This window comes from Neophocaena asiaeorientalis, unplaced genomic scaffold (assembly GCF_003031525.2).
Source record: "Neophocaena asiaeorientalis asiaeorientalis breed wild unplaced genomic scaffold, Neophocaena_asiaeorientalis_V1.1 scaffold364, whole genome shotgun sequence".
Classification (NCBI taxonomy): domain Eukaryota; kingdom Metazoa; phylum Chordata; class Mammalia; order Artiodactyla; family Phocoenidae; genus Neophocaena; species Neophocaena asiaeorientalis.
The window spans coordinates 676,785-694,286 of NW_020172457.1; the positions used below are offsets into that span (position 1 = coordinate 676,785).

The 17,502-nt window shown below is 47.0% G+C and overlaps 1 protein-coding gene and 1 long non-coding RNA gene across 3 annotated transcripts in view; one reads left to right on the top strand and one right to left on the bottom strand.

Moving 5' to 3' along the window:
* The window catches only part of LOC112394952 (uncharacterized), a 17,578-nt gene extending 220 nt beyond the window's left edge, over nucleotides 1-17,358 (bottom strand). The window contains exons 1-5 of one of the 2 annotated variants that reach the window (XR_003002262.1): nucleotides 17,153-17,358; nucleotides 9,777-9,851; nucleotides 7,189-7,267; nucleotides 6,150-6,673; nucleotides 611-700 (exon numbers count right to left, since the gene is read on the bottom strand). This is a non-coding gene — a long non-coding RNA (uncharacterized LOC112394952). Of the gene's footprint in view, nucleotides 1-610; nucleotides 701-6,149; nucleotides 6,674-7,188; nucleotides 7,273-9,776; nucleotides 9,852-17,152 lie in introns of both variants that reach the window. The other variant, XR_003002263.1, reaches the window with a different exon arrangement.
* Nucleotides 1-17,502, top strand: part of SLC13A4 (solute carrier family 13 member 4) — a 42,380-nt gene that overhangs the window by 6,888 nt on the left and 17,990 nt on the right. Inside the window, exons 3-6 of the mRNA XM_024737955.1 lie at nucleotides 11,928-12,064; nucleotides 14,007-14,179; nucleotides 14,625-14,679; nucleotides 17,308-17,347. Of these exons, the coding sequence (XP_024593723.1) occupies nucleotides 11,928-12,064; nucleotides 14,007-14,179; nucleotides 14,625-14,679; nucleotides 17,308-17,347 (405 nt within the window). The remainder of the gene's footprint in view (nucleotides 1-11,927; nucleotides 12,065-14,006; nucleotides 14,180-14,624; nucleotides 14,680-17,307; nucleotides 17,348-17,502) is intronic.

Here is a 17,502-nt window from a genome sequence, read left to right on the forward strand (position 1 = left end):
GGGGCTTCTTTCCCCCTCTGGGACAACCCACTAGCACTAAGCCTTTGCACCTGCTCTCCTGGACCCTGAGCTTCTTTCCTTCAACCCATGACCTTCATCTCTGTCAAACTGCCTCTTTCAGGAAGGCTTTTGGTTAATTACATCCAATTGTTCCTTCAGCCTGAAACCCTTTAGCAACTGTATGATTGGCACATTCAGCCAGACTGCTGTGATTCTTTCTCTGTTCTTCTGATTATCCATTAAACTCTAAGCGCTCAAAGGCAGGAATCAGGCCTCCCAGGTCCTTGGAATCTCATGACGAAGCTGAGTCCGTATGGAGTAGGTGCTCAATAAATGCTTTGCCGACAGAGAAACTTACCGCGTTTCCCTGAGTCCTGACAATGTCTTCACTTTCTCTAAAAAACATTTCTGTCCCTTCTTCCCCAACTCAAGATTACTGCATATTCTTTCCCCGACTGCTGTCTACCTAGAATCTGTCCTCTGTTCACTCTCTCTCTCTATGGCATTCTTAAAATTCTAACAGAAATTGTCAACAGGAAGCCCAGGGTGGTGCCAGTGCAAACAGTTAAGCCTACCACAAATAGGAAAGAAGAAAATCACAGCCAGAAACCTGGAGCAAGATGAAGAACGGTCTTCATTCATTAACACCTGGTTCCATTTGGATTATCTCCTTATAGCACCTGGTCTCCGCTTAGGGTTTCTAAAGGAGATTGAATGGTAGAGGTTAGTTAAGGACAGAGGCACAGAAGAAAGAGGAAAGGGAACTAATGTTTGAATTCCTACTGAGAATCAGGCACTACACCAGAAGTGCTGTATTAGTTAATACTCCCGAGATGTCTACAAGGTAGATATTAATATTTCCATTCTACGGATGAGGAAAGAGTTTCACAGAGTTAAGAAACTTACCCAAGATCACAAAGTAGGAAATAGCAGAATTGGATTCAAACTCATACCTGTCAGGTTTCAAAGTCTATGCACTTGCTTACTGTACCATAAGAAAAACACTCCATAATGTATTATGTAGCTTCATGGTGAGTTAATACTAAGAACTGTACATCTCTTCACCTGTGTGATGTGAGGAAGGAATAATGAGCCTGGGTCCATGGGATGCCTTAACCATGGATAACAGAATTTTTTTTAAAGTCCGGAGATAAAAATTAGGCCATCCCCTAATTGCTGTACTTGACTACAAGTTAACAAATTGTCCTTCTACTACATGGACTCAAATGGCTGGTTTTTGTTTGTTTGTTTTGGTTTGGGGCAGTTTGGTTTGGAGGCTGTTGGTACATTAGTTCCTTTGTTGCCATTTAGTAATCATAATAGCCTCAGACTCTCCAAAAAGGATAGCATCCCCAAAACCCTCAGCAGTGCTTTGATTCCTGGAGATGGGTCCAACACCAATATCCTGGGGACCCACATAAAAGCTAGCCTGGGACCTGAAGCACTAGGCAATCACTCCAATTATCCCCCTTCCTTTGTGGAAAGAGAACAGGTAGTCTGTCTGGGTCTGTGTGCATGCCTAAAGGAACAAGCACCAATATTACTTTTCTTTTTTTGTTTTTTAACATCTTTATTGGAGTATAATTGCTTTATAATGGTGTGTTAGTTTCTGCTTTATAACAAAGTGAATCAGTTATACATATGTTCCCATATCTCTTCCCTCTTGCGTCTCCCTCCCTCCCACCCTCCCTATCCCACCCCTCCAGGTGGTCACAAAGCACCGAGCTGATCGCCCTGTGCTATGCGGCTGCTTCCCGCTAGCTATCTATTTTACGTTTGGTAGTGTAATATTACTTTTCTTAAGAGAAACATAAATGAACTTGTCTTGCAGATTTCTCTTTAAAATTGTGAAAGCGAAAGCCAATGAGTCGGGAGGTGAAAGTAGAGAGCAGAGGAAGAAGTGAAGTTATAGAAAGAATTGAAACTTAAGTAACATTTTTAAAGTGAGCTAACTATTCATTAAAAGACTAATATCTTTGTATTTCACTACAGGCAGCCCAAAAGCCAACAGTATGCCTTAGTCTTAAAGTAGATGATGTCTCTATTTCCCCAAGGGCCTCCTGCAGCGGAATCTTATAGACAGGTGGGCCAATCAGCCCCTCCACACACTAGGGATGTTGCTAGGCAACAGTTCATCCTAGGGCCTGCCCATCTGCACAGCCAGGAAGGCTCAACCTATAAGGAGTCTAGGGAGGCAGTTGTTTTCAAAGGCAACAGGACTTTGTAAGGAGAAAAAGAAGACTTTCCAGGGAGAGATTGGGTGTTGCTATTGCTGGAGCTGGAGGTGGAAAACACTGGAGAAGCCAGGGGCCAATTTTATCATTTGAGGTGAAAAACCCTACCCCATCTGTCTGATAAAGTGGCTTTGGTTGGTGATATTTAACAGCTGAGCTCCAGAGAGCAGTTTAGGCCAAATATAATCTGTTTAGCTAGCCTTTTAAACTCAGATTAAAGGACATGCCGATCAGGTAGAGGACATGGGTTATAGCCCTTTGTGAGCCAGTTGACTTTGCAGACAGAGAAAATATCTGTTCCACAGCCACCGACTTCTCCCCTACACCAGCATGTGCCATGGCTCCCTGGGAAAAGCTAGGCTGGGGGTCTGCAGGTGCCCCCTACTCCAGACAAATCATCCACTTGTCACTCCCCAAACCCACCTTGTGCTTGCCCAGCTCCTTGCCGGGACTCAGGCCACTCTTCCACTTTGGAAAGTTCTCTCCAATTCCTTCAGCTTGTAAGATCCTACCCAATTACCCTGTTGGTTGAAGCCTTTCCAAAAACCTCAGCTAAAAGAGTTGTTCACTTCCCTTGGAGCCCCCTGATACCTCTGTCCTTTAAACGGTACATGAGATACATCAGGTATAAACTTGCTGTGGACACGTCCTCTCTCCACCCAGATTTCACGCCCTCTAGGATTTACGATGTCTTATGCTTACAGGCCATTCTTGCACTAGCCCTTAGTTCACGTTTCTTGATTGCAGTGTTTCTTGATGGTGTGTCAGTAGTGCACTCTCCATATGAAGGAAGGCATGTGAATAGGATCAGTGTGACCCTGAAGCTGTGGCTTTTGTCCCTCAGGTTATTCAGTCAACATTCAGAAAAATATTTTGAGTGCTGTACCTACCATGTGCAATACAATATGGGATGAGATACCTTGCAGGTGACAAAAATGAAAAAAATATATAATTTCTGGGACTTCCCTGGTGGTCCAGTGGTTAAGACTCTGCTCCGAATGCAGGGGGCACGGGTTCAATTCCTGGTCTGGGAACTAAGATCCTACATGCTGTGTGGTGCAGCCAAAAAAAGAAAAAAAATTTTTTTTAATATATCATTTCTGCACTCTTGAATCTCATAGCTAATGCTTTGGGTTCCCCCTAGGGCTGGATGTGTGCATATAAATGGTTAAATTGTACAGTGATGAATTGTCAGTCTGCAGGTATTAAGAGTTCACTGTGTGCAAAGCTTAGACTGTCTTCTATCAGCCGAACTCAGATGCTGAAAAGAGATAGAAAATGGTCAAAATGGCTCCTGACCTTGAGAAGTTTCTACTCTAGCAGAGAGAAAGTATAAACCACATGGAATAACACAGAAGACCCTATGCAGTAATGCCTTTTTTTCTGGCCTTGCAGACCCCAATTTACACAATTTCACATGAGGGAATGTTCTATATAAATGAAATTTACCCTGTCGTGTGCCCAAACTTTATATTGACCACTTTTTGACTGAGGTCTTTCCACAAAGCTTTATAATTTCCCTGGTCTTTTGAACAAATGTTGCTGAACATAAATTAACTTTTTCTTTGGAGCCTTCGATATTTCCAGGGATAACAATTTCTCAGTCAGAGAAATGTGGGCTGGACGACAGCACAGTTGAGTAACTTGAGTGCTGGTTGAATAGCTGAACCGAAAGAATCTGAGTAACATGTTGGCATCGCGCTGGAGAGAGAGCACAAATGGAAATAAGAAAGGCATGTTATCGGATTGCAGATGACTCAAAGCTAGATGGACTAGCTAATGTACAGTGACAGAATCAGTGCTGCCAGGAAGAGACAATGGACTGGAAGGGAAGTCCAGGCAAAATGAAGCTTAATAAGGATAAATGTTAGCAGTGTGTGTGAAAAAGATCTTTGGCTTTCAGCTGAGTATAGACGCAGTGGGAGTCAGCTCTCTGTCCAGGGTGGCCGCCAAAATGCCAAGCTTTTACCACATGTCAGGCGCAGTGGGAGGTCCTTTACATGCACTGTATCTTTTAATCCTCTGTGAAGTGGCTATTATTTTTATCTTTGTTTTACAGAGGAGGAAACTGAAGTTCAGAGAGGTTAAGTAACTTACTCAAGGTGATACAGCTCGTAAGTAGTAGAGCCAGGACTTGAAGCCCGAATTGCCTGACCCCAGAACTTTCACCCTTAACGGCTAGCCAGGATGTACTGAAATCTGCTCAATTAATAAACGTATGTGTTCAGAGCAGGAAATTCTGGATAAGGAGCTCATTCAGAGGTAGGTAGCCAAGGTGTCTGAAATCTAGAAGCTAAGTCACATGAGGAATGAAGAAAAGCCTCAAGAGGGGCATGATTCCTGGCTTGTACAGCTCAACATACCAGGCTCAAAGGGTCAAACCAGAACCAGAGTCAAAGCACCATAAGGTAGATCCCCTCTCTGGGAGGGAAGACCCTGAAATGGGGGCCACACGTGGTCCTGGTGTTCCTGTCCCCAGAAGCACAAGCCAGATGACCACGTCAAGGATACTAGAGGTAGACTGTGTGCCTCGGGAGAGGGGCTGGGCTCTAAGGGCCCCTTGACTTTAGGATTCTATCGGCTTGTAAGCATCCAGCTTCTGCTCCCCTCTGCTGGTGTACAGAGCTCAGTCCTGTATTTCCGATTTGTTTTTAGGTCTGTTTTTTTGTTTTGCCTCCATTGTGACCCTCGTTACTGTCATCATATAGGCCTTGAAAGTCCTCTAAGCCTTTCTACTGTGTTGCCGTAGCTGGGGACAGTACCTGTGTCAATCAAGTGAGCTGAGATTCACTGTTTATAGGAGAATGGCATAGATGTGGGGACCAAGCAGCTCTCTGGGGAACTAAAGAGCATGGTTTGAACACTGGGATTTGTAAGGAGCCTCAGAGATGCCCAGGGTCAGGAACTACTTCTGGTAGAGATTACACCTGCTCTCTATCTACCCCCCCAACACATGCACCCACGCGCGCACGCGCATACAGACACGCTCCTTCTGCTGTCTCAGTGGCCCTGCACTGCAGGCTTCTAGCAAGTCTAATTCAGATTCTAGCTCCTGCCAAGGCAAGAGAGGCAGCAAGGCAGCTCCAGCTGGAGAAACAAAACAGCCTCTACAGCCAAGTGATACTTGAGTCTGATGTCATGAAATCTGCTTCCCTGTTTGCTCTTGATCTTTCTGACCCACTGGATTCCTGACCAGTGCCTAGACCCTGACTTGCTGTGTGTAAACCTGGGGGCATTTCATATATCACCTTCCACTCTGCCTTTCTGGCCTCTACTCACTATGGAGGCTGACACCCCTACCTCCACGCCCCCAGCCACACATACAGGCCTGTGAGGATACAGGCTGAGCATCTGTGCCCAGCTACCCACCCTCACCCACAGCCATCCAGACACAGCCCAGAGCTGAGCGCACACCCAGGCCATACGTGGGCCCGATACCAGGAACCCACAGATCTTGCAGCCTTTTGAGGCCAAGCTGATGTTTCCATAGGAAGAGCTACAGGGGCAGATCATTCAGTCTTGAAGAAACTGGGGACACCTTATGAGTCAGCATTTCCAAGCTCTGCAGGAGCTGGGCTGACTTCGGGTCAGGTCAGCACCCATCTGGGTCTCTCTGCTTTAGACATCTCTGGGGTAGGGTTTACAAAGAATGTTTTTTAAGCAACAAAACCTTTCCTTTAAACTAAATCTTAGGAAAATCAATACATGAAGCAGATGGAAGGGGAAGTCCTACTTTGATTAGGCATGGGGGCCCAGAGCCCTGGCTGCCCGGGCCCTTCCCTCCCAATGCTTCACGGCCACCCTGTTCCCACAGCTGCCGCTGAAGTTTCAGAGGCAGTGAGTGGTTTGAAAACCTCTGTCCTCAGGGAATACAGACAGATGGTTAGGAGGGTGTCTGAGCCCCCAGAGACTTACCAGCAGAAACAGCATTCCTGCCCCCAGGGAAAGGCGGAGAGGCAGCCACGCCGGACTTGGCTGCATTGCCAGGGTGGCGGTTGGAATGGTGTAGTGAGGGGCTTCAGCTCTGATGGGGGTTTAGCTCAGCCCAGGCATCCCATCCTGGGGTCGCAGCAAAATTGTTCAGATGAACCAAAAGAGCTTCAAAATAGGTCCGTTTCCAGAGACCACCACTGGTCTCCTGAGGGAATGCCACATTCCTGCCGCGTGAAGAGCCACAGCAACTTGCAAGGAGAGCCTAGGTGTGTCCAGCCAGCAGCAGCGTGCTGATTGGCTGCATTTCTGACGGGGCCCATACAACGCCACCAATGCCTACGTCAGGACACGTTCAGATCCACGCATTCTGCCAGTCTCTGGCTGCCACCACTATAAGCAAGGACACTGGCAATGTGGAGAGGGTCAGGATCCAAGTTGGGAGTAGGGTCGAACTGAGTTTGAATCCAGTTTTCTCACTGACCAGTCTTGAGCAAGTTGTGCGTTGACTGAAATAAAAGTTGCAAGTTGAGTTTTATTTGGGGAACTTACTGAGGACTATGGCCTGGGAGACACCCTCTTAGGTAACTGAGGTACTGCTCCTAAGAGGTAAGGTAGGAGCCAGGAAATATATGAATTTTTTTTTCCTGGAAAAACATGTAGTCAGACATCAAAAGACTACTGCTAATCACAACAGCCATTTCAAGTTAATGATTTTAGTGCTTTTCTATCTATGGGAAGAAGTAAGAATCTGGGGTCATTGAAATGATCCCTTAGATATGCATCTTAACTATTTAGGGCCAGTACCCAAAGTACAGAATGCTTCCTGTTTTTCTCCATCCTGAATTCCCCTCAGGGTACACGACTGCAGTGGCTAATGGCTTGATCCTTATAGAACTGGAATGGCGGGCAACATTCTTTTCTTTACGTGTGTAACCTCTCTAAACTTCCATTTTACTCATCTGGAAAATGAGAATAATAGGCATACCCACCTCGTGGGAAGCTGTGAGGATGTTAGACCTACCTGAGTGACAGATCCCAGCACCCAGCTTATCTGCACGAATGATTCATTGGTCCATCTGTCTTCCTCTCTGACGATGGCCCTGTTCTTAGTGAGAAAAGCACTGAACTGAGATCAGCATCCAGATTTCCATTCTCCTCAAACTTCTAGGATTAAAGCCACAACTCCCCTCACCTTCCCATTTAAAAAAAAAAAAAAACTTTGTAAAAAAAATTAAAACCTGACATATCCAGAGAGCAACAAATAATTCCGTGACCAAAGAGAGTGATGTTTTTAAAAGCTCATCACTAACAGATGTCACCTGCAATTTACTAACAATGAACTAGTTCGTTAAAAGACTACATTGGTCAACACTTCTGTCCTTGTGCCTCTCAATCCAGGCTGGGTTAGAAAACTCTTGAGATGTACTCACCCTTCACTTAAGAAAGTTTGGGGGAAACTTTGTCTTTTAGGTCCACCTTGCTCCTTCTTACTTCATTTCTTTCTCTTATTCCCCCACGTGGTCATGCTGGCATACCTGATTCCTAACCCTCTATCTCATCTTGAAGCGTTTCATCTTTTCACTTCTTTAACAATAATAATGGACCATTACTGAGCACTTCCTATGTGCCAGGCCTGTCTTGTATCATCTTACTTAAGGCCCATACGGATTCAATGTGTTGTGTATTACTACTTAAAAGGTTGAAATGATGGGGGAACAGGGGTTCAGTATTTGGTCCAAGAACATACAACTCATCTGTGGGGAGCAAGCATTTGAACCCAGGTTGAGTTCTTACTTGCTATCCTCTGCTCCACCTTTTCAGAGCGGCCTCCTTGAGCCCATCTCTTCTTAAACACAGTCCAGAAACATCTCTGCTCTCCAAACTTGGGGTTTGGGCACACTGAGAAAAACCACAGAGCAGAAATGCAGTAAAGGTGATAACACTGCCAACACAAATGTCACAAAATCCATGCAGTCTAGCCATGGGAGGAGCACTTGTTTTAGAATCTAATTTCTCTTTGCAAATAGTTCTAACAATTTTCATTATCTAGTTTCCCAACTCACAGAATATTAGTCTTGGAAATTAGATAGTGGGGAAAGGAATGCTCACGGCAAGTGTGAGGACGCAACACATTTTAGAAAACGATTAAAATAATCCTCAAGAATCCTGGAACTCCCAGAGGGGTTGTAAATAACCAAGGTTTTATTGTAAAGAAAAAAAAAATCAGTGGGCTAGAAAACTAACCAACAACACCATTGGACAGGATTTTATTGATTGCGCCTGGGCCCTCTCTGTATGCTAACAGCCTCAGACCAGGTCAGCCTCTGTGTGGACCACATAGTAACAGAAGAGCCACCAGGAACCCTGGCTGTCAATGTGGCGGGCCACGCTAGCTGGTTTGCATGTGTCATTTAATCTTCACAACAGCTTTACAGAAGATTGGGACTCATATAATCCTCATATATTTTTTTAGATGAGAGAAATGAAGCCCAGAGAGGTTGAATAACTTGCCCAGCATACAGCCGAGTCACAAACTACACCCAGGCTACATCACCAAACACTTGGCATCGCTTACAAGGGGGCAGGAAGGACACATGAACAGACCTGAGCACACCAAACACCAAATAAGAAAACATCACAGGGCCAATATCCTACCAAACCTGGGCCTGGGGCTTTCACTGGACCGGGCCCAGGTATTTGGGGCCAGTGTCAGGACTGTGAGTATGAATAAAGATGAGGAATGTGGGCTGGCCCGTGCTGTCTGGGGTACCCAGAATTTCCCCTGGAGTTGAATTAGATGAGTGTTTCTACTTGGCCACCCTGAGTGGCATGTCGAATAGTAGCTTTAGATTCAGATGGACCTGGATTGATATCCCAACTCCACACCTCACACTGTGACCCTGGAAAAGTTCCTTAATGTCTCTGAGTCTGTTTCCTCACCTTAAGTGAGAAAGTGAATGCAAAATACATTTCTGGCATGTAAAAGGCACTCTACCACATGTTGGTTCCTTTCTCCTTGCCCTTGAGAGGAACCCCGAGAAAGTAGCCCCACCTCTTGTGCAGGCTCTGATCCCCCTAAAAGGCCATCACCAACTGGGGTCTATTAGGATATGTGCCAAAGAGGCAGAAAACTAAAATGTTGTCAGTCAGTCCCCTGGGAAAGTACCTCAGTGGTAACACTGAGTCTTTAAAAGCTTCCCAGAGAGCCATGAGTCATGGGGCCAGTGGGGGACCATCACCCAGGAGGACAATGGTGTCTCAAGTCTTCTGTGGGTTCCTCTCCTTGGTAGACAGATGAAATTAAAACACCAATTCCACCACAAAGCTGCCTCTCAGCTGCCTAGGAACATGAGTGGGCAGTGAGGAAGGTCCTAGGCCCCCAGTTCAGCCAGCCCTCCCATCCCAGCAGTGCTACCACCTCCCACTAGGGGGCAGCACCTCCACCCACCGTCAGGGCCCGAGGCCTTCCTGTCCCTCCCAATGCGGACTCTGCGCCAGAGTCACAAGCCCAGCACAGCTTCTCTGCCCTCCGGGAGCATTACTGACAGTGTCCATGAGGACTGGGGTCGAGGACGAGGACTAGATTAACCAGAAGCAGAGGCTTCTTACCCCAGGAAATGGTCTCAGAGAGGAGAGATGACCCTTCTGTTGCACAGAACTCATCAACCAGACACAAGGAAATCTCTGTGGGGAAAAAGTGAGAAGGGAGAAATGGAGCAGGTTACCTTTTTGGGGGCTCTTATCTTACCAAGGTGTTCCGTGCAGAGTTTAAAACTCAAATAATACTGAAAAGGTCACAATGAAAAAAACAGCAGACTCCTTCCCCACCCCTCCCTCCACCAAATCCCACCTCCCCTGACCCAGAGTCAATAACTTAACTTTGTTAACTGCTTCTGGTATTAAGCTCCAAGGTCCTATATGATATTCTTATATTAATTCTTGAGTTATCACTTTTAGACATTATCAGTTGACTTCTGATTATAGCAGGTGAGGATTTTGTACTCTTACATCACCCAATTCTCCTCCCTCTACCTTCCCAGTACAGGCATATAATTCAATAATCAAAGTTTAACAGTATGATTATATAAGTTCTGTCTACTTCCAACACTGCAGATTTTACTATATTTGTATTTCCTTCCCTGTTCAGTTTTTATTTTTCTTGCAGTTAAAAATGTTCTTGTTTTCTCACTTTAAGACGATTTCTAAGTTAGGAGTTAAACTTTTCTATATCTTTTCCTCCCAACTTATATCATGGTTGCATTGTTGGGAACAACTCTCTTGTATGTGACAAGTATTTATTGAGCATCGACTTTTCCGTATTATCCTATTAGGTGCTAAGAGATACAGAAACAAGAGAGAGACACATAAAAAAATAAACAGTACAAGCATGAAGCAACAGTTCTAGCACTGCCCTATGTGCTCTGTGATGTGTAGAGTTAATAGTACCCACAAGGAATGTTCTGGAGTCAGAGGTTAGAGTCACAAGGAAGGTTTTCTGGACACCACCAGGCCTGAACTGGGCTTTGAAGTCTCATCAAAGTGGAGATAAGGAGAGAATGTTCCAAGAGAGGGAATCAACGAAGAGTTGGTCCTGGAGCCCAAACATAGGAAACACGTTTGAGCAGGACTAGGTCTCAATTACCTCGTCATTAAAAAGCAAGAAGAAGCAGCTGGTAACTGGTGCTACGGTTGTGTGAGAGAAAACGCCTAATCTTAGGAAATAAACACTGAAGTGTTTAGGGATAAAGGACCAAAATGTATATGACTTACCCTCAAGCGGTTCAGGAAAAAAAAACAAAAACCCATACACACAGTGGATGGCTATCTCTTGCACTATTATCATTTTGGAACCCTTTGGAACTCTGGAATTATTTGGAGTTAAAGAGTTATTCAAATATAAAGTTTTTTTTAAAGGTTTAAGGCAGGTTATAAAGACACCTTCAAGAACTCTGTCCTAAGGAAATAATCACATTTATATAAGCTGAAAATTATTCTTTGCTCCATTTGCAGCAAAGATAAGAAAAAAAGAAATCAACTTAAATATTCAACAAAAGGAAAACGGCTAAGTAAATTCTATGGTGCTTCATGCTGTCATTAGCATGAATTTTTTCAGCAAATTTAAGTCTCATAAGAAAATGATCAGGGTACAATGTCAAATGAAAAAAAGAAGCAGGATATAAACCAGTACATACTGTATAAATCCAATTATGTATCTATATAGACATTAAAAAATTGAAGAAAATATACCACAGTACTAACAGTAGTAGGATTAAGGGTAATTTTATCTTTAATTTTTCTATAAAGTTTTCCATAATGAACATGTATTAACTTTCCAATAAAAAAATGAACGTAATTTTCTAAAAAGCTAAAGAAAATGAGATTAGTTGACAAACCCAGGGTTATTTTCATAATTTTTAAGAATGAAGGTAAAATTGTAAATACGTTCATTCTTTGAAATCGTATTCATGTCACAGTGAGAATGGAGAAGAATATCCACCCTCCAGAGTTGCTGGCAGGATTAAATGAAATCTTTGTAAAGTGCTTAGCACAGTACCTGCCCAAGGTAGTATGTATGTATGTACGTGTACATAAATTTTTTTTAATTTAAAATTATATATATATGTAATATACAACAACTGGCTATTTTAATAACCCTCATCTCCCTGCTTTTTGCTTGCTAGCCTCCGGTTGAGCTTGAGTTTAGTCGGGCGGGGGCCAGGCCCCGGGTCGGGTAGGGGTGACCCGAGCTGGCCTCTGCAGGTGGCGGCCGAGTACTTCAAGAACACCACGCTGCTGCTGGTGGGTGTCATCTGCGTGGCGGCGGCTGTGGAGAAGTGGAACCTGCACAAGCGCATCGCTCTGCGCATGGTCCTGATGGCCGGAGCCAAGCCGGGCATGTAAGTCACACTTAGTGCATCCCCTCAGCTCCCAGTGGGCCCCCTGGACGGTCAGAGGGACATCCACTTGAGGCTCTCTACCAGTGGGGATGGGAGGACACCAGGGCCTCAAGGCTCCCATCTCCCCCTCCAGTGAGAGGGCCTGTGACCATGGAATGGAGACTTGAGTGGGTGACTTTGGTGTCCTCTAATAACCTGAGTAACCTAGACTGCCGGGACAGCAGGTTACAAGGGCTAAGGGGCTCATCTGGTAAAACAAGAGGGACCAACATAAATTGTTTCCCAACCTTTTTCCCTTGTATCAGGGAACAGGCTGGATGAGGCAGTGGTGTCTTCTCCTCTGTCATTTAAGGAGGCATGGAGGTTTCCTCCCATCCACCCTGAGTTCTTGTCGCCATTGGTTTAGACCAGAGGCCTGTCAAATGTGGCATCTGACCCGGCATCTGCAAGGCACTCAGGCCCTCAGCTGCTTCCTCTTTTCTCTCTGCTGTCAAGAAGGCCGCTCAGGAATGTGCAGGAAGGTCAGGATTGATGGTTTTGCGTGAACTCATTCCCGCTCTGTTGGATAACACTGCCCTTATCTTCCCTTTGGAATATCGTCCTCACCTCCTAGTTTACAACTTTCTTGCAACACTTTTTATGTAAGCTGCCCTGACTCTCCTGGGAGTCCAACAGAGCAGAAATAAATAATATGGTGTTAGTTTTCATCCCTAGTCATTAGATGAAGACATGTTATACTTAAAAAGACGTTCCTGTCTCCCACTTAACCACAGCCTAACTCAGGGCATAATCACTCAGTAATAACCTGAGATGTTGTACTCCACACTCGACCTCCTAGACACACAATGGCATTTCCCCACATCATGTTAAGGCTCGGCGGCTCTTTGAAACCCCCGGGTACTATCGTCAAGAATTTTTATCCCATTGCGTTTCTACTCGTCTCTATTTACTGCACCCTCCAGCAAGTTTCCACCCACCACGGGGCCCTCTGTTTGCCGGTGCACGTCCAGGGCGAACAAACTCATGTCTCCATCAGCCTAAACAGAGACACCATCAGGGCTCTGGCACCTACCCGGTCATGATCCACAGGACAGCTGTGCTGGCCCCAAACTGTGAAAAGTCAATGATCCCACCTAAGGTGATCAACACGGGTAGTCTTTACGCTGGCTTCTCTTACGGAAATAAGAACTATATCTGTACAAACACACAGTGCATGTTTTCAAAGTCAAGGAGAACTCGAGAGTTATCTTTGTGTTTTCCCCCAAGTGTCAACTCATAGACGCAGCCTTGAAAAAGTGCACACAGTGCAATGGGACACTGCTGAGCCGTTGGGGGCTATGCTTTCAACGGTTGGTAGTGGGCGGAACTGTAAGCTCTGTCCGTTAGTCTCTATTTGGTCGCTAATAACTGTGGTGACTTGGCTGCAAAGCAAGGAATGGGATGGTACTCGTAGGACTGCTGGCTGCAAGGGCCGAGAAAAGAATTCCTTTATACACAAAAAACACAAATCATGGGCTTCCCTGGTGGCGCAGTGGTTGAGAGTCCGCCTGCCATGCAGGGGACACGGGTTAACAAATCATCACCAAGCTAATGTCCACGGACGAGAGCAATCAGGAAGTCCATGCCCTGTGACCCTACCACCAAAGCTATTCTTTGCTTAAGCAAGGGCTTTTCTTTTTCTTTTTCTTTTTTTTTTTTTTGGCTAAGGCCACTAGCCCACGAAGTGTGATGCATTCATTCAACACATCTTTATTTAATGTTTACTCTGTACCAAGCCCTGGGAGTACAAAGCTGAATGTATGACATAAAACCCCCAGTTTCTGGATAAATGCCAGCACCAGCAGGCTTGCAGGAGGCCCCGAGGGAGCCCTGCGAGGTCGCAAGTTGCACCCGGGGAGGTGGGCATGCTGTGATGCTCCCCCTGCGCCTCCCTGCCTTCCAGGCTGCTGCTCTGCTTCATGTGCTGCACCACGCTGCTGTCCATGTGGCTCTCCAACACGTCCACCACCGCCATGGTCATGCCCATCGTGGAGGCCGTGCTGCAGGAGCTGGTCAGGGCCGAGGAGGAGCAGCTCGCGGCCGGCAGCTCCAGCGCCGAAGAGGCCGAGCCCATCAGTACAGTTTGCTAGAGTTCATCTCCCCTTTGCTCCTCCGCCCGAGTGACACTGCCCAGCTCTGCGCCTGCCCCCACTGACCCTCACCTGCGTCCCGCCTCTCGTCTCGCCTCTTCCCCTTCCTGGCCCCTTACCCCGTACCAGCCCTGTAACCTGAAGCTTCCCTGTGCCCCCCATTCCCAGCTCTTCCTTCCTGCCCTACTTAAAGCAGCCACCGCTGCTCCTTTCCCCCAAACGCTCAAGGATTACGACAAGACCCCAGGCCTGTCTCTGTCGCTGAGTCCCACTACGCCTTCCGAGCGGAGGGAAGGGGAGTCGTCAGGCACCAGGCCCAGCAGGAGCCCTGATGCCTTTGTTTCCTTATCCAGCCCCAGCCCAGAGCCCCTGCCCTTCAGGGTCAGGTCCAGACTCCACATCTCACTTCCTGCTTTCCTTTGCTACCGTAGATCTCGATGTAAACAACAGCCAACCTTCCCTGGAACTCATCTTTGTCAATGAAGAGTGAGTATGACCTCCCTCCTCCCAGACAGGGCCTCTTTCAGCTGCATGGGCCAAGCTCACATCTTGCCACACCACCACCTCCCCTCATCCCACTCTCCTCTCCATACCAGGGAGCCACTTGCCAAGATCCTGAGGGAACCTCCCTTAACCACCGGGTATCGCAGGGCTGAGGGAAGAGCGGAAAAGACTACACTGAATCTGAGGGAGTATGTGGACTATCTGTACATCTACCAAGTAGCATTTCAGCTAAATTGATGTCCCTCTTGGGAGAATAATATATTTAATCTATTAATGAAAAAAGGCTCACAGTTTAGATGTCACTGGAGAGTCTTAGAGAATCACAAAGTATTTTTTAGATATTAGATGTGGTCTTACTAGATTCGGTCTTATTAGATATGGCAAAGAAAAACTAGGTGGCAGGTAGGGGATTCGAGGACAGTTGGTGAGACAGCCATGTGCTGATGAAAAAAGCAGCTTTTAGAAAAGGAGAAATATCGCCTCAAACACCCATGTGGGGTAGATCCATTAACAGCTGATTTCTTTTGGAGATCTAATATCAAAATGTGGTCTTCAAGGAATACTGGGATGAATAGGACATTTGGAAAGTTGGATTTGTACTAGAGCTCAGTTTTGCGATTTGCTCTTTTCACTGAAAAATGGAGAACTCACACTGAGTGAGACCAGCACGATGTGAAGGGACAGAGGCAGAAGGGTGCCATCAGCTTATCTTCCTCCCGTCACTGGCTCCAATCATAATATACTGGACTTTCCTCCCCAGCCCTGACCATATCTTAGGCAAATCCTATAGCTCTTCTGGTTCCTTTCAGATATTAGAATGATCTCGTTTTTAGATACTCGGCAGTCTAGTCCAGACTCATAGCAAAATTTCAATCCCTCATCGGAAGCTTCTCCCCGCCTCCTCTCACGCTCTCACCCAACCCCCCTTCAGCCCAGGCCCGCAAGGTAAGAGGTAGAAGTGAGCGGGTGAGACAACTGACTTTTCTCTTACTCTTCCCCCACACTCCTTCCTCTCCCCTCACCAACTCTCTGCGTCTGAATTCTCCAGGGTCAGGGCAGAGGCTGTAGCGAGCAGGAAAGATAAAGGGGCAAAGAGGGTCTTGGCTGGAGGTATTCCAGAGTGCGGTCAGTGCCCTGAGATTCAGGCCCCAACTCTTTTACACGTCGGGCACTTACCTTCAGGGTCTTCGGAGTGTCCCCTTGAGGCCACCTCTGTAGAGCCTGGGCCTCATGGCACGAGGTGCTCTTGGGTGACCGCTTGGGCTCCCTCGGTTCTGTGCTCTGGTGGCTTGCTCCCCAGCCTCTTTATTCTGGGGACGCCTCTGGCCTCTCGGGCAGGGCCTTTTCAAGGTGGCAGTAGCCCAGCCACCTTCCCTGTGCCGCCCCCAATGAAGACCACTGGTCATTGAGGGCACAGCCTGCTCCCAGTGCAGTGGGCCTTTTCTCCTCACTCTGGCCTCTTGGGCAGCACACACTGGCCTCTTGCCTTTGTTCTTTTCTGGATGAAAATACATGTCCCCAAACTCCAAAGCCAAAGCTCAAGTTGTCCCGGACTTCCTCAGCAGCATGCAGGGGGGATCCAGGGCTGCCACGGTGTGAGGCTGGCGGTCTTCTTTCACGCCAGCACCTCCCATGCTGTCTGAGGGGTTCCATGCCAGCCTCCTCACCCGATTTGGGAAGGAAGGCGGGGAAACATCACAATACTCCCCCCAGCCTAAAGACTCTCTCCCGTGAATGCTTCCGGAGCCCCGTCAACGCCTTATCCTTCCCCGATAGGGCCTGGAGGTGGGTGACGACCCCAGGACCCCACTTCCTGCACGTGTGTCCAGCCCCTCTCACTGGCCTTCCCAGCGGCTGAGCTCATAGCACCCACTGTCCTCAGAACTAGGACAGACCAGAAACATGCATTCAGTGCTCAGCGTAAGTCCGTAATGCTGGTAGTTAAATCCCCACCTTCCTCTCTCCTCAAGGCAAAGACTGGGGACCAGTAAGAGTGGGAGGGACTCAGCACACGCGTTGCCGGCCACCCTCTGAGGTGCAGCTGCTGATGAGAAATTCACCCCCATCTTCTTGCTCTCACATGCTTTTTACCATGTGTGGCCCTGGCCCTCCCTGCTCCTGTCACCTTAGATAAGCATTTCATGTTTCTCCTTCTAGAAAGTGAGCCAGTGAGAACAAGGTCAGGGGCCCAGGCTCTCCAGGCAGAGACAGAGACAGGTTCCTCTCTGGCACCACCACTTAGCACCCGGTGCCCTCGGGAAGTTAGTAACCTCTCTCTGCCTAGTTTCCTACTCTGTAAATGCAGGTGGTGATACCCGCCCCTCAGATCTGTCGTGAGGATTAAAGCCCATATTTGAGTGATCAGCACCTAACAAGCACTCCATGTTAGCTATTATTAGGAGTCTCGGTTTCCCTCCAAAGGAAACGCCCTGCCCCTGTTCCCACAAATCCTTACCACATCTCTGGAAGGTGAGATTCGTCTTCTTCTAGGTGTAGCCTAGAACACCTGAGTCTAGAAGGGTCACTAATACCAAACACCATGGGGGAGAATTCCCATCTCATCAAGTCTGGGCCACTGTTGTTTTTCCCACTTCCTTTGCTTTCTTCCAGCACGTCGAATGCAGACTTCAGTTCTCTGATGCAGAACAAGGTATGGCCCTGGGTTTCTTCTGTGCTTTGAGATACCTGAAAGACCCACAAGATAACTCAGGGCCAGAGAAGCCTGGCAGCTTATCGAGGGCCCAGCGGCCTTCTCTGATGTGAGGGCACAGAGGTGCTCCCCTGAGCCTGGATGCGTGAGGCTTT